General features: G+C 38.2%; 1 protein-coding gene across 1 annotated transcript in view; it reads right to left on the bottom strand.

The window, feature by feature from the left end:
- LOC136256068 (uncharacterized) overlaps nucleotides 1-17,591 on the bottom strand; it is a 62,717-nt gene that overhangs the window by 14,530 nt on the left and 30,596 nt on the right. Inside the window, exons 8-13 of the mRNA XM_066048991.1 lie at nucleotides 16,494-16,997; nucleotides 15,652-15,843; nucleotides 12,299-12,781; nucleotides 12,056-12,250; nucleotides 11,444-11,947; nucleotides 11,164-11,355 (exon numbers count right to left, since the gene is read on the bottom strand). Coding sequence (XP_065905063.1) covers nucleotides 11,164-11,355; nucleotides 11,444-11,947; nucleotides 12,056-12,250; nucleotides 12,299-12,781; nucleotides 15,652-15,843; nucleotides 16,494-16,997 — 2,070 coding nt within the window. The remainder of the gene's footprint in view (nucleotides 1-11,163; nucleotides 11,356-11,443; nucleotides 11,948-12,055; nucleotides 12,251-12,298; nucleotides 12,782-15,651; nucleotides 15,844-16,493; nucleotides 16,998-17,591) is intronic.

Here is a 17,591-nt window from a genome sequence, read left to right as displayed (position 1 = left end):
TCGTGCTGATGACTTGACCGTACGTGTAATTCTATATAACGCCCAGCACCACGCCCTTGCTTACTATACAGATTGCGTGAAGGAGAAGATTATTAAACATCCGTGGAGTGATAGCAGGAGAGCCAGAGGCCACTTTACACGTAAACAACAAGATTACAAGTAAGTTTAAATGTTTGTAACTGTGTATTTTGTATGCAGGATATGCGCTCCAGTGAACAACCAGCTGATACCCAGCTGGAATACCAGCTGATTTGCTCGTAAACAACCAGCTGATGCACTCATGAACAACAAGGTAATGAGTAATGTAATACTTGTAGTTGTATTATACATCTTCATCCTTCATCTGGCTTGCTAGTGGCTGGAATTATTTTCCACCTGGCTTAACTACTAGCTACTCTACCGTGCCGGAGTCAGTAATAAACAAGAAGATGCATTGCTGCATATACAACAATGTGTAACTATCTCCTGTATGTTGTGCATACATAATATTATAGACTGATCACTGTGCCAACTAGTGCCAATGCCACACCGCTGATATACTGGCACATCACCAGTGGCCTCTAGTTACAATAGAGTCTGTTGTGCCATATTGGCTTGATTGAGATCATTTGCTAATTGTGCCATCACCATGTCCCTTGTTCTGCATAGCCTCACTTCACTGCTGAGTCATTTTCAGAGACATGTCACACCTACAATATAAACTTTCAATATAGCTAAATTAGCTTAGTTTTTGTGTCAGTTGTGTTTTAGTATTGTGGTTTCTGATACCAGTTAAACTCCCTTGACTGTGTACGTATGCATATGTATCATTTCCTGTGCATCTTTTCTACATGATCTGCACACACTGTGTTGGACATGCACTCTTTGTACATGCCCCATTAGTAGGTTGTTCCATTGGTGATTGTACTTGGTTGTATTTGCCCCGGGCCTAGTAATAATAATAATAATACTAGAGAGTCTTTAATTAATTGTTATTATCACAAGTACACAGAAAAATTTGGAATTTTCAACTAGAGTAGTAACCATAGCACATCGATAAAAAGTAATGAAACAAGCTGGAGTAGTGCACGATATTAAAACAATAAGAAGTATTATATCCCTACTGTGCATTTCCATTATATATATATATATGGTATCTTGAACACAGTAGGGATATAACACTTCTTATTGTTTTACTGTGATTTAATATCGTCCACTACTCCAGCTTATTTCAGTACTATTTATCGATGTGCTATGGTCCCTACTCTAGTTGAAAATTCCAAATTTTTCTGTGTACTTGTTTGTTAACTTTTTTGAAAATATTATTATTATGATTGGTGAACCCATACATACCACATCTGATATGGTGCTGCACGCCCCACCTATATCAATTATTGTCTGAAAAGTAAAGTATCCATTATGCTTCATTGTCAGCTATGTTCAACCCATTACATGGCATTTCGAATCAAGAACTGTTCGAAAAGAACCTCTATAATCCACACATACTGAAAGAAAGAAATGGTGTCATGCGCCCCAGCTACAATTATCATCTGAAAAGTGAAGCATCCATTACGCTTCGTTGTCAGCTATGTTCAACCTGTTACACAGTATTTCGAATCAAGAACTCTTCGAAAAGCAATTCTACAATCCACGCATACCGAAAGAAAGAAATGGTGCCATGTGCTCCAGTTACAATTATCGTCTGAAAAGTGAAGCATCCATTACGCTTCGTTGTCGGCTATGTTCAACCCAATACACAGCAGTATGAATCAAGAACTGTTCGAAAAGCACCTCTGCAATCAAAACAGCCACTATTAAAAATATGGACGATTTCCGTTACGAAGGGAAACCATCACGTGCTATCGCCAAATTGATACTTTTCACTGTCAGCAAAGATGCATGGGACACAAAGGAGGACACTGGTAAGTCCATGACGAATGCATCGTACGTACTGCAGTATGCCAAAAGGTACCTCTCAGGCCAAAGCGATGTCGAACAGTGAAAAAAGCAACCCCATAGCCTTAGCCGTTATCGAGTTACGCTTGTCCGAAGGCATCAGTCAGTCAGGCAATCAGTAGTAAATTCCATTAAATAAATTATTTTTAAAATTCTGTAGCAACTTGTTGAAAGTGTTTTGGGTCAATCTGAAAGCTCGTTTGGGCTTAGTTTTACCTCACCAATGCTGCCTCATCATCGTCAGGAAAAATTGAGGCTGGTTTTTGGGTGATGTTGTGTCGTGGGCCACGCCTACTCCTTTGTGGTCCCTACTATACGGTACTATCATACTGTATGATATAACTATTTTAACATTGTGGTCACAGCTTCAGGATTGGAGCAGCAGAGAAAGGAATAGAGGACTCAATCATCAAGACTCAGGGAGATGGAACAGTATATTGAATACCCACAAGGGCATCAGAATACAGTATATGCAACAGACCAGAGCCTCAATCACCACTGAAGTCAAACAAACTTTCAAACTTGATGAAGCAATTAAAACTAAAAGATGCAGTACTTATACTTTCCTGAGGGAGCATGCCCCCGTGCAGACTCCCTTGCCTGTTCAGCATAATAATGAATTGAGCCTTATCATTATCATTGTTCATCTAAGCTACTACTTTTATGCACCTTTACTGTGGTGCCCCGGATGTATCAGCAACATACAGTAGCTGTAGATAAAGCTAGTTAATGCCCCTATAGGCATACTAGGGGTGGTATTTTGCCCTACCATCACAGTTCTTTGCCCGACAATCATCAATTGCTGTCAAACCATTACACAAAAGATTTTAGTAGCGCATAAACAAATTTTGACAGTTTGTTGAACCATAAGTACCACCAAACTGACAATTAGTCAGATGATCTATTTAGGGGAAGTCTCTTGGAAAGTCCCTGTAACACCTCAAGCAGACAAACGTGATATGCGGTTTTTTAAAATTAAATGTTACAGAGGTTTGCGGAATGTTTGCAACAAAACTGTAAAGTGCTAACCAAAAAACGTGATCCATCAACTTTGAAATGCATCACCACAACTTTGATAGGTCACGTTCTAGTGACTTCCTGTATTGCAAAGATTCTGTAATCCTCTGTAAAATGGCAGTCCAAGTTTTGAGAGAGAAGTAAAGCTGTAGTACTATAGTATGTTCACGTTGAGCTGAATCCTCAAAAACATTTAATAACTCATGGATGCAATTACACACGATCTTGAAATTTGGCTCAATTGTAGTACTGCTTGACCCGCTAAAAATGTTTCAAAATCTTTTTGTTCAAGTGTTTGACATAATATTTACGGCCAATCAAAATTTTCACAATACATTTCCTATGGGGAAGCCATATAAGTACAGTGTTCATTACAGCCCTTTCCTGAACTTGTAATGGAGCCAAACCGTACGTGTCTGTTGTTGACACCTTTGCTGTTACCAATAATCATCTGGTTGGCTGAAATGTTAATTCTGTTGAGAAAAAATCCACTTTTAATTTTTAGCTGTTTTTCAGGGTTCAGCTCAACGTGAACATACTATAATAAGAATCATTTTTCCTATTGTAACTGGATTTCTGTGGCTGTGAGATATACTTTAGACTAACGCAAAGCTGAAATTCCGTATACCGCTTGATAAAGTGCCACATAGTCACACATTGAGTAACCGCGTTTTAGGGTGCAGTGCAAATTCACTGATAAAACTTCTGATGGTACTAAGTAGCACCAAACCCCAGTATTACCTCAAGGTGGGATTGTCATACGGACCAACTACCACTTGCCGCTTACATCATCAGAAGTCCGGGAACATTGGCTGTAGAAGAAGTAGGCGAATGTAACACGAGTAGATGTTTGTATGTACTCATTCACACTGCATACTGGTCTAAACTGAATTAATGTACAGTGAAACCTGTCTAATCAGGTCTCTGTGTAGTCACCTGTTAAAACCAGCCAACTTGTAAATCCCCAAATGTGTCATCTGTGTAAAAAGTGACTGATTTTAGGTGTAATGTATTCAATGCCTGCCTGTTGGTATTTTACAGGTACTCTGGTCATACCATATGGTTCACCACTAGCAGTAGCAGTTGGATGTGGTCATGGTACATACATAACTTGGGATCATGCAGGCAGAAACTGAGTGTCATGAATTGCACGTCAGTTTACATACAGAGGAATTGTAGTATCTTGTGTGTTCTTTTTGTAGTTCTCAATTGCCAAGTGTACATGGACTGTAGTGACATCAAGTTTCCAGGTCAGTGTACATACTAAGGAATAGTTGTTTATTACCGTACAGAAGAAAACTTTGGCGGTAAAAAACTTTGGCGAATTTGGCGAATCAATAGCAATTCGCCAAAGTGTTTTTTCGCCAACTTACAGGCAATCACGTGAATGAGCACTCCGCGGAAGCGTGTCGAACCGAGTGTCGAACAGGAGTGACAAAATGGCTATGTCAATCTTAAATTACTACAAACGTACCAAGCGTGACTCTGTGTCATCTTCGAGTACTAACCTACCCGATCCCCAAGGGCCTTTGAGTTCATCAGTTCCGCCTGGTGCGATTTCTAGTGCCAACAAGAAGGTAACTGAAAAACTTGAGGAAAAACCAGATGGAAAAAAGCCCTGTAGAGGACCTTATCAGACGCTAACAGATGCGCAAAAGCTGATGATAGCCCGAAGAGCTGCCGAGTATGGAACTACAGCTGCCATCAAGTACTTTGCCACAGAATACCGCCGGAAAGCTGAGCTGCCCCCGCTCAAAGAAACATCTGTTCGTCGACTAAAAGACTTCTATAAAGGACAGCTACGTGTTGAGGGAGATATTCCAAGTGTAGAGGATTTTGCAAGTTTCACAACGAAAAAGAACGGACGTCCGCTGAAAATAGGAGAGGACCTAGATCAGCAGGTTAGAGAATACATTCAATACCTGAGGTCCACTGGCACTAGTATCAATACCACAGTGGTCATAGCTTCTGCAGAAGGAATTTTGATGCATGAAAATGCAGATATGCTGTCAAGAGTAGATCTCAATAAAGGCTGGGCACAATATTTGCTTCACAGAATGGGTTACGTTAAGCGCAAGGCGACCACAAAGGCAAAAGTGACTGTTGAAAACTTTGCTGCAGTAAAGGAAGATTAATTGCTAGAAATCAAGCAAGTAATAACAATGGATGAAATTCCAGCTGACCTGATCATCAACTTTGATCAAACTGGGTTAAGCATTGTACCATCCTCTGACTGGACAATGGAAGCTAAAGGAGCTAAGAGCGTAGAAGCAGTGGGAAAGGATGACAAAAGGCAGCTCACTGCTGTTTTAGCTGGATCTCTTACTGGTGATCTCTTGCCACCTCAGATTATATATCAGGGGAAAACTCCATGTTGCTTACCGAAGCACAGTTTCCCTGAGAAATGGCACATAACATATTCCATTAATCACTGGTCTAATGAAGACACTATGAAAGAATATGTTGATAATGTCCTACTCCAGTATATTACTGAAAAGAGGCAGAGTCTTGGCCTGGCCATTGACTATCCAGCCTTAGTGATTTTTGATAACTTTAAGGCCCAGTGTACCTCAGCTTTTCTTACCCAGCTAGATCAGAACAACATTAATGTAGTGCTTGTTCCACCTAACTGTACCGATCGATTACAGCCACTTGATGTTAGTGTTAATAAAGCTGTGAAAAATCAGCTTCGTACGGAATTCCAGTCTTGGTATGCACGTCAAGTACTCCGGCAACGTCAAGAAGGTCAACAGAAGATTATTGACCTAAAAATGAGTACCGTTAAACCACTTAGTGCAGCTTGGATAGAATCTGCTTGTAACTATGTTAAAAACAAGCCAGAAATCATAATCAATGGTTTTAAGGAAACTGGAATTGCTTCATGTATTTAGTTGTCAGCTATAGTTTATAAGCATTGATTGACTCTAATAACCATTATACATGTCATTATTATTATTGGTGATCAGAATGTAATCAAATAAAATCATTGTTAATTTAAGAGACAACTGTAATGAAATCATTTGCATGGAAATGGCGTCATAACTTTCTTTATGAAACAGTCCACCAAATGGTCTCTCATCTTCTTTTGGTGAAACTTTATCTTACTAGGATTTAACTTAAACACTAAAGCAACAGCAAATGCGAGAGAAAACAACCCACAATCTTTGCTCCCAGTTCACCGGCACATAGTGATTTTGAGTTCCTCTGAGCCTGTCTGATATAGATTTCTAATGATTGAAATGGTCTGCTTGTCACAGTAGGAAAATAAAGAATCAAACACCCTCACTTCATTAGCCTTGCAGTTTATGGTGGTAACAGTTATCCAGTGAAATCTTGAAGGGCAGTGAACAACTTGAACACTGTTTTCACCATCTTGCATTCTACACTGATATAAAGTTGTGCGCAGTCCATTAACCTTCGGATGCTTTTCCTTTAGTAAACGTTGGCCATAATTTATCTCTGCATCTGTCAGCTCTACTCCCATGATAATATTCTCAGTATCAAAAAGTTTTTGCTTTTTGGAAGGTGGTGAATTAGCGCTTTCTGTTAGATCTATCATCATGTCCATTGAGTTATCTTTAGTTCTGTGGCTTTCCCCACCATTACTGACAGCAAGAGTAGAGCATGAGGCTTGAGATAAATCGCGCCCATCAGCTTTGTCCATTGAGTTATCTTCATCCTTCTCCAATCTTTCGTGGTTAGCCGCGCCACTAGTGACATCACAATTGTTATTCATAGTAGAGCACGAGGCCTGAGGTGAATCCCCACTATCAGCTGGACTTGCAGTGAAATTAATTGTGACTTTTTCGATATTTAATGACGACTCTAACAGGCGTATAGTCTTGGTAACCTCCTTTTGATTTGCTGCAACGAACTTGAGAATACAAGGTATTTCCAACCCACCTTGTACCAAATCCGACGAATATCGGCGAGCCCCAGCTACCTGGCACATAACATTGCCACCACGTCTAATGAATACGGAACATATTGCAGAAATCTTTTTGGGAATGTGCCCAACTATTTTAATTTCACCATCGATGACTTTCTTTATCGCCACGGCGTGTGTATCATGAGCATTTCCAGGCTCCCACTCACAGGCTAACCTCTCTCCAACACTAGGGCTCTCCCAAATGAGCATATACTCATGGTATCCGCGTATCATAGAGTCCACAGAAAACGAAACCGTCGACATCGCCTCATGTTGCTGCACAAGTGCATCAATTAGAGTTTATTGTCTAGTAAATTCGCCAAACTTTTTATCCACCAAATGTCCGATTGTGGGATTCGCCAAAGTTTTTCACCACCAAAGTTTTCTTCTGTACGGTATCTCAGATGTTTTCTGAATTTCCAGGATCAGGCGTACTGTTATGATGGGATAATACTAATACACCAGTCAGTTTACATGTCGTGCTTATATATTGGTATTTCCAGTACCCAGATTTAGGTATGCTGTATTTAATTCCCACTTGTTGGTTTTTGTAGGCCATCTGATTGGAGCGGTTTACCCAGTAGCAGTTGGATACGTCATGCATAACTTGGAACCATACAGGAACTCAGATCAAAGAGTGTCGTGAATTTCAGGTCAGTTAGCGTACAGAGGAATCATATTGTTGCAATTGTTTTGTGTTTTTGTAGTTCTCAGTTATCAAAGTACTTAGGGTGTAATGACATCAAGGGTGTCATGAATTTTCAGGTCCCCAAATGTGTCATAAAAGTGACAGATTCATATTAGATTTTTAGTGTATTGTATTTAATGCCTGCCTGTCAACTTTTCCAGGTAATTGGCCATAGCATAACTAGCAGTAGTAGTTGGATGTGATCGTGGTACGTACATAGCTTGGGAACTATCAAAGATTCAGGTCGGTTTACATACAGTAGAATTTTATTATCTTATGTGCATTCTTTTTGTAGTTCTCAATTGTCATGGACTGTAGTGACATCAAGGACGTTGTGGATTTCCAGGTCAGTCTACATACTTATCCGGACCTTTATTATCCAAACCTCTATTGTCAGACCTCTATTATCCAGACCTCTATAGGTATATTGTACTTAATGCCTGCTTGTTCGTTTTTGCAGGCCATCTGGTCATAGCGGTTTACCCACTAGCAGTTGGACATACAGCTTGAGCAGGAACTCAGTGTTATGTATTTTAGGTCAGTTGATGTACAGAGGAATCACATTATTTCAATTGTTTATGTGTACTTTTTAAATTTGTAGTTCTCAAGTGTTAGACTGTAGTGACATCAAGGGAGTCATGAATGGTTACGTCACTATCCTGTTGCATTGTTTAATGTGATGTTTATTATGTTATATTATGTGTATTAATTAGCATGCATGATCAAAACCACAGTGTGAATGACTACTTGTTGCTAGGGTGGGATATGCATGATGCGCAAGTGAGTGACTGCTTGTCGCTGGGATGGGGTATCATAATGCGAGTGACTGCTTGTCACTGGGGTGGGCCTTGGTATTTTTATGTGTCCAGCTTGTTTGAAGACTACCAGCAGTTTTTATTTACTCAACATTCTTGATTCATTGTAGTGACAAGTAACAAACAGGGGCGTAGGCAGGATTTCCAAAAGGGGGGTTCTGCCCTAAGTATAGAATTTCGTAGGTGTGCACATGTAAACACATGTATACGTGTAAACATGTGTATTCTTATAAATTCATTCGCAATAGCGAGTAGAGGTACTTGAATTCCTCTGCCTGAAGACCTGTAGCTACCGATTTCAGTGGATTTGTGTAAGTTAATTCAGTTCTAGTTAACCAGTATCACGATTTAAAAAACTTAACTCTGAAAAGGGGGTTCGTCCGAACCCTTTGAACCCCCCCTGGCTACGCCCCTGACAAAGATTATTAAAGCGATTGTAATACACCGTGTGGTGCGTGGCACTAAATAGATTTATGCTTGAAACGCCTTCCCTAGGGAACTTACGTTCTTTATGCTTTCACAACTTGTTTATTAGGATGGTTTATAGCTTATACCAGCCGTTAATATCCCTTATTACGATGTGTCTGTAAGTAATCGTGTGTTCTTTCTGCTATGAAGTATTGAATTGTTCTGTTTGATAAAGTGTTTCTCTTATCCATTTAAGCTTTCTTTTGATATAATATCTAGTGGACACATTGAATATAGAAAACCGAACCGAGTCGTGCTGACACAGCAGTTTTATGTGTGCTGGCCCGGTTTGATTCGGCTCGGTTCGGTTGGTGTTTATACTGTAGTGAAAATCGAGATGAAATGAGTTGTGCTGAGCCGAGCCAGCACACGATATGAAGCAAATGTAAATGCAGTATTAGAGGGTTGATCGAAGACAATACGCATATAGAATTAGATGATGTCAGTACTAGATAGACTGTAGAAACACGGTAATGTTGACTGGTACTAGATGTAACACAAGATTGGGAAAAAAGTGAAATATGTACCAGTTGCAAGAAAACTATGACAAGTAAAGATTTTTTATTATGTAATGCAACACAAATCCATTGGGTGATGTAGTGTAATCCAGTTCTAATATTGTGAAATCATCCATACATGTAAATAACTCACAGTAGTGGCCACTCGTCTTTTAATTGAGCATACGTATCATCTGGTTTAAATATGAAGTAGGTTTCCAGAAATAAAAAGCAGTGAAACAAGAGATATGAATGATGGTAGCTATTACAACATAGCTATGTGGGAAAATCTCTACAGTGCAAAAGAATGGATTTTCCCACATACAGTAATAGCTACTATCATTCATATTTCTTGTTTCATCACTGGATCCTTACTTTATTTTTAAATTAATAATTTTTAATTGCATGCGCTGGTTCACAATACACTTAAGGTGGCGCTGAACCGATTAAGGGCAGCCACACACAGTTAATTGTACAGCATGTTTGTGGTAATGCGTGAACAAACGCGGAAATTCATAGACCACAGCGAAGCGCCTCAGTGGACTAACAGAACAAGCTCTGTCAGACCACCCAGCTACTTTTGTTGATACAACTAATGTTATTCACGCTTTAAAACTATTAGCTTGTCACAACTCTGGTTAATTCACTGGCGAACGGCACCAGCTGCCATCATGTGATTACTGTTATATGGACCATGCCCTGATTAGCCACACCGTCTCCTTTCTCGCTAAATAACTTCAAAATTATGCACCACAGACCATCAAAATTTGGTATAGGCATTGGGTAAGCGATACTCTACAATAGTACGCTTCGAATTTTTGCGATTCGGGTTTGATGGAGTTGTTAGCCAATGTTGTAGCCCACAGGTGTGCATTTTCACTACTTTCCATGTTGTTATCAGTGAAAAGGAAAGTGTAGAATTATTCTACAAGATGAGAAATGGTTGGAACCGAAGTGGCTTAGCGCTAGGTTGTTTATTGGCCAAGTTATTTTAAAAATCGGGTTAAAACTTAAAGAGTTTTATAGGCAAAAAATGAAGGCGTGTTATTTCACGAAACTTTGTATGCTAAACTAAAGTATCACAGGCTATCACAACAGCTTTTAAGGCATAGATTAGGTTTTACACTAGCGAAGTTTTGGGCCACCCTAAAATAGCTCATTAAGCGTGTGGGTAGAAACAAATTGTTTTGTGCGGCTGGACTTAATCGGTTCAGTGCCACCTTAACCAGTTGCTTAAATTTAAAACTTATTAGCTGAAATACAGGTTAGCTATCTGGTAACCAGTTAAGGTTCACAGCCCTAAAGCAGTTTACCCTGTAGGTGTGACAACAAATCATTTTGTCACCTTTGTGATTACTCAAAGATTGTGCATAACTTTCTGGTTATTAACTTGATCCTAATGAAACTCAGTAGAAAATTGTGCTGTATCCTGGCCTAGCTACCCTCCAAATTTGAGGGAAATTGAGTAAAGCATACTGTACAAATGTCATGACAAATTTCAAGAAACATATCAAGTACACCAGAAGAAATTGAAGAAAAACAATAAAACTATGAAAGATGAACTTTGAAGATGTATATCTTTAAAATGGCTGGGTGGATTTATCATAAGCTTGGAAAGGAGGAGTATCATCCCAAGGAAAGTTCCAGCACAAAATGTAAACTTTTTGCTTCAGCATGATTGAGTGAAAACTGCATATTCTTGGCTCTGTACAATACATATTTTTTCGTCGCATGCATGTACACACTGGCTATCTTTGGCTACACGGCACACTATTGTGTGTCTTGATAACACATACATACACAGTACTACAGTACCTTGTTTACAAAATGTTTGATTTCCACTCCAACTCCCATTACTTTGACAGGTCCCAGTGTCTCTCCCAGTTAGCAGATAACCAGCATTACATGTGAAACTACAAGTGTCTCCCTCATAACCCACTCCTACTTTACCAGAACTACATGACATTCCTCCTTTGGAAGGTGTTGATAGAATATCACATTGAATGTCTACAAAACAATAAAAAAATAACATAGTAGTGAATATAGATAGATATATACATACATATTAAGCTTGAAGTACTACTGTTGGTCATACCTAAATCAAATTGCACCAATGGTTGTCTGCCGTCAGAAAGATTATAATTGATAAAATTAGATGAATTCACTAGAGCATTAAGCATGCTAGTATATGCTGTGTATCCTGTAGTGCGAATACTCCACACTTGATACCTTGCATCAGGTGGAAGATAATATCCTATAACATCTCCAGCTTCAAACTCAATTCTGTCATCACCATTAAGAGTTATATTAACTAGCCAGTAAGCAGTTGATAAGTCATGACCAACTTGAACTACTTCACTTTCTACTAACTGAACTTCACCCACTTTATCAAATACATCAATACCAGGTGCTGTCCGATGCCACACTTCAAGATAAGGATAAGATACACCACTACCTACTCTGTTCAAACTAGCAGTTATACCGGTTACTCTACCATTACAAGCAAAGATAGCGCGTGGAACAATTACGTGCTGTTGAGAAATAAATCTAACTGTTCCTCTCTGTTGAACTGTAGCACTATCAAAACAGCCTATTCTACCTGCAGTAAAATGATGTACATAATGTGAGCATTAAAATAAAATTAGCATAACACAATTATACCAAAGTAATTGTGCAGTAAATACATAATTCAGTACAACTGTTTTACCTCTTCTACATTGTTGAGTATCACTACCACTCCAACTTCCATTACTCTGACAGGTCCTAGTGTCACTACCAGTTAGCTCATAACCAGTGTTACATGTGAAACTACAAGTGTCTCTCTCATAACCCACTCCTTCTCTACCAGAACTACATGACATTCCTCCATTGGATGGTGTTAATAGGATATCACATTGGATGTCTAAAAACATATAATTGCATGCAGTAGTATATATGTACCAAAACTTACTAAATATAATTTGAATCAACGGCTCTTCTGAAAATTGAATACAGTTTCCACTGCTTGTATTAACAGTTGTCATATTCTCTCCATCACAATAATGAACACTTGATCCATTACCACTAATAGTATTAACTTGATAACGTACATTAGATGGATGATAACATCCAATAACATCTCCTGACTTAAACTCTATCGTCTCATTATCACTAACAACTATCTCTGCTAACCAGTACCCATCCATTGCTCTTACTTCATTGTCTTCTAATACAATTTCATTAATTCTTTCATAAACACTGGGATCACCTGACATGGGACGCCACACTTGAAAGCTAGGATACTCACTACCATTATTATTTAGTGATAGACTAGCAGTAATATGTGTTATTATTCCATCACTGTTACTACAGTTAACATATGGAATGATCACTTGTCTATTAACTCTTAACTCATCATCTCCTCCTTGATAAACATTGACACTGGATAGGCAGCCTAAGGGAATTGTTATATATAAGTAGATGTGTGTGGCAAATCATTCAAGTGTGTTGCCTTGGGCATTTTTAGTGTAAGTAAAATTTTCTGTTGCTATTTACTGGTGCCACTGGGTTTGAAAAGTGGCGCACATTCCAGAGTATTAGGCACATGAAACACTCCAGTGGCTGCAGAGAGCATTAATTTGAATTGTGACTTCTGAGTTGTATTCACTAAACGTAAACTGTGACATAGCAGTATATGTAGTTATGGTATGCAAAGGACTGCCACTGCTAGTTTGTGTTCATGTCAGCATGTCATAAGCATACTTACTAGGAAAGTGAAATCCACTTGGAGAATGTAGTGTTCTATTGCAAAACCAGGTGCCCATGCAGCTCTATAATACACTAACAGTACTGCATTTTTATTTATTAAGGCTTTACGGCACAAGTGCTGAAGGTATCTGGTTCTACAGTCTGTTTAATGATGTTATATTAAGTACGTAATTGATGACTAGATCTAGGCAGCTTCAATCCTGAAGTCATCCGATTTATGCTCGATCATTTACAGGAGGTCATGCAGGATGTCTTGTTAAATAGCAGTGTTGTTTTAGTAAGGAGTTTTAGTTATAGTCATAGCTAGATTCTTCAATGATTTTAGTTTTAGTTTTAGTTTTAGTAAAAGGTTTAGTTAAGAACATGAAAACCTTTTAGTTTTAGTTATAGTTTTAGTTGTGAATAAGAAAATCTTTTGGTTTTAGTTATAGTTTTAGTTATCTTTCTCAGTTTTAGATATAGTTTTGGTTGTATTTTAGTTATAGATTTAGTTTTAGCTATAATATATGGATTTGTTTTTAGTTATACTTTTAGTTTTAGTTATAGTTAATTAAAACAACACTACTAAATAGTCAACCACTGTAGCTATGTATTGATATGCTTTCTGGTATAACTTACGTATATAATTAGCTTTGCAATAATACGTACACATATACACTTTATGTAGACATCAATAATTATTGTAATTCCATGTATTTACTATTTAATCAATTATTTAGTAATTTGTTAACTACGTTGCCATGCACTGCTCAGGAAGCACAACTGGAAAAAGCCACTGTAAACCACAAATTACACAGACATATCTTCTAGAGTGTTTTATAGCTTGTCTATTTTGTTACGTGAATTCTCAAGGTAAGCCTCAAGGCTGCACTTCATTTCCAGTTCACATCCATAGGGGACACACCCCATAATACTTTAGGGGTTTACTGATCCTGGTACCATACTAGGCCAGCTATGTTGTTTTTTCAGCCATTTAACACCCATAAAGCCCATTGGGAAAGGCATTCACAATGTTTTCAGAAACTCACTTCATCCATATTTCAAACCTGCACGAATGAATCACCTTAAAGCAAAGCTTTTCTGCATGGAACAGGCTCTATAGAACCTATATTTCTAATATACAGGCTGCTTTCAGCATAAAACATTTGACTCACATGAGTGTAGAAAGATAACAAACAAATATTATACAAACAAATATGCACATTTCTACAAATTCAGAAATTAGGCGCATGCTTATAGCTGGCACTGGGATGCACCTGGTTTAACAAGATGTACATCCAGGTTATGTACCATGAAACCACCTAACTTCAAAGGAAAATTTCAGGGTACATATCTCATAAACCCTGGCTTGCCATGGTCCATGGTAAATTTAAGTTAAACCATGGCTGACCATGATTTATGACCATGGTTTCAATTTGGTGAGGTAAAGTTAGTTTGTTTTTATAAGAATCCTGGCAGCATTCAATTGTGGGAGTTTATTATTGCTCACGTGATGAAAACCATGAGGCCAATTTTCCATCCTACAGCACTCAGACGGAGGCGATTCGACTCCTTCACCACCCTATGAGTTGACAAACGAAAGTTCAAGGTGAGAACTAGTGTCATGGGTAATTTACAAGCGCTTGTCCGCGTGTTTGATTATGTACCATGCCCACTTTTCGTATATCACGAAGTAACCACTCTACAGCGAAGCTTACCCCTCTAGATGTTTAGAAAACTGTGTAAACAGTGTTTAAGTGATGTAGCAACTTTGAAACACTTGTAAAATTGCTAAATTGAGTGTTTCCGTGATATCCGTAGGATTTCCCCGTTTATGTTAACAAACGTAGTCACAACGTTAGTTGCTGCTGTCCCATAATCGAATTTCACAAGTTGGTCTATATAATGAATTCGGTGGCTGGTCTCGTATTGGTTTGGGTGATTAGTCGCCCGCAGGCTCTTAGCCTGCATTGGCATGGTACATATCAGTTGTATCACGTGCCCTCGTGATTTGCCTGATATGTACACCCACGCTCTCGGGCCTAACGGCCCTCGAGCTTGGGTGTACATATCAGGCAAATCACTTCGGGTACATGATACAACTATTACATAACCACTGAGCAAATACTGCCAGCTACTGACCTCTCTAGGTTCTACCCTATAAATGGATACATAGGGAAAAAGCACCCACAACACTACAACTGGAAAAAGAAAAAGAAGATAGGCTAGTTTGTAATGGTAGCCTAAGTGAGGGTTGCCTGTTACATAACCAGTATCTTTTACTGTTTGAAAGAAGGCAACTTTTTGACACCTTTGAGCAGCTTTTGATGAGATTGGCACCTTGTGACCTCCTACTCTAGCTTACCTTGAGTTCATCAAAAGCCTTCCCTTCAAGAGGTTTGTGTTTGATGACCTAGTGGATTATCTCCATACAATAACTCAACTGGATGCTGAAACAATAGAGACATTGCATGGCTCCTACTAAATAAAATCATGGTTCTTTTTGAATACCACAATTGACTTTTCTCTACAGACTTATACATTGCCAGATGAAAATGTGTACATACACATCCCTACCTTGTCTACAAAAGGTTTCACTACCACTCCAACTTCCATTTCTCTTACAGGTCCTATTGTCACTACCGGTTAGCTCATAACCAGTGTTACACGTGGAACTACAAGTATCTCCCTCATAACCCACTCCTTCTCTACCAGAACTACATGACATTCCTCCATTGGAAGGTGTTGATAGGATATCACATCGGATGTCTGTGTAGTATGCAAATGACAATTACACAAAACATATTATGCATAATGTACAAATTATTATTAGTGTGAAGAGATGCTAATAATTAATTTACTGAGTCAGTAACATTAAGAGTAAGTCTTCTCCATTATTTTACTCTTGGTAACATACTGCAGACTAACAAAACTAAATTAGTAATTTCTTTGTTCAAGGACCATAAATGGCTAGCTTATATACAAACTAACACATTATGGAAGGAAACTAGTGATGTTCAACTGTTATAGTTCAAAGGCTCTTATTTAAAAATTTTATACAAACTATAGTCAGTTCACATTCATCAGAATATTTCTTACTAATTCTTATTATATGGGCTAGCTGTAGTTCTGTGAAGCTCTTTCAATGTCAGAAATTTGATACTAACAGAACAAGTGAGATATGAAATGTTCCATACATTAGGTACATATGGATAATTCATCCACACAAACATGTTTTTGTCATAAAAACACACTTGTTCCAATAAAAAAAAAACATTGGGATATTACTATTTTTTTGGAAGGGAAGCAAACTGGCTATAAAGTCATCATTGGTTATACACAGTGACTTACTATATAATTATAACAGTAAAATGTTTAGTCAACACAATGTAATTACAATTGTACATTGCTGGACATACCTACAGTCAGCTGCACTAAAGGTTTCCTGTTATTTATAGCATTATAAGCAACTAAATCTGATGTGTTTGCTGCAGAATTTATCTGGTTATGATAAGTTGTATATCCTGTAGTTGCAATACTCCACACTAGATAACGTGAATCAGATGGTTGATAATATCCTATAACATCTCCAGCTGTAAACTCAATTCTGTCATCATCATTAAGAGTTATTTTCACTAGCCAATAAGCTGTTGATAAGTTATAACCAACTTGAACTACTTCACTCTCCACTAACTGAACTTCACCCACTTTATCAAATACACCAATACCAGGTGTTGGTGGATGCCACACTTCAAGATAAGGATAAGATACACCACTAGCAACTCTGTTCATACTAGCAATTATACCAGTTATTCTACCACTGCAAGTAAAATTAGCACGTGGAACAATTACTTGACGTAAAGAACCAAATCTGAATGACCCTCTTTGCTGCACTGTGGCACTATCAAAACAGCTTAGACTACCTATAAAAATAATGTGAAATATACACCTTGCTTTCTAATAAGAATTTAATAAGAATTTAATCCATCAGTAAGTTTTAGTGAAAATATAACACCTGGTATGGCCTTAATCAACAATCTGCATTAACACAGATGTGGGATCCTGTTTTTTTGATGATCAGTACTAACGTAAAGTAAAAGCCATGAAAAAATCAATTAGTTGTGGTACTGTAAGTGGGCACATGCAAATACACACATACATACATACATGTAACACTTTCACACCTCAGATCAAAGGAATTCCAGAGTATACAATTTCCATGTATACTTCTTCACAGGGATACAACTAAGTGTATGCTTGAGATGTATCCCGGGGAAAGTGGTTGCACTTCAAAAAAGCAAGCTACTTTTATCAAAGCAAGCATAGCCTTGATGTGGATAGTGGTACGTTTGTTTTATAAAAGCTCAGACCAAATCAATTGGTGGAATAAATTAATAATGCTCACGTGGCTATTATCACAAATTGATGGAGTCTTGCCACAAGAAGCACTTAGATGAAGGCATTTCAGTATTCTTGCCATTTTATGAGTTGGAAAATGTTAGTTAAAGTTGAGAACT

This window comes from Dysidea avara, chromosome 5 (genome assembly GCF_963678975.1).
Source record: "Dysidea avara chromosome 5, odDysAvar1.4, whole genome shotgun sequence".
Taxonomy (NCBI): Eukaryota; Metazoa; Porifera; class Demospongiae; order Dictyoceratida; family Dysideidae; genus Dysidea; species Dysidea avara.
Note: the sequence above shows the minus strand (reverse complement) of the source record. Positions and strands in the feature narration are given on the sequence as shown.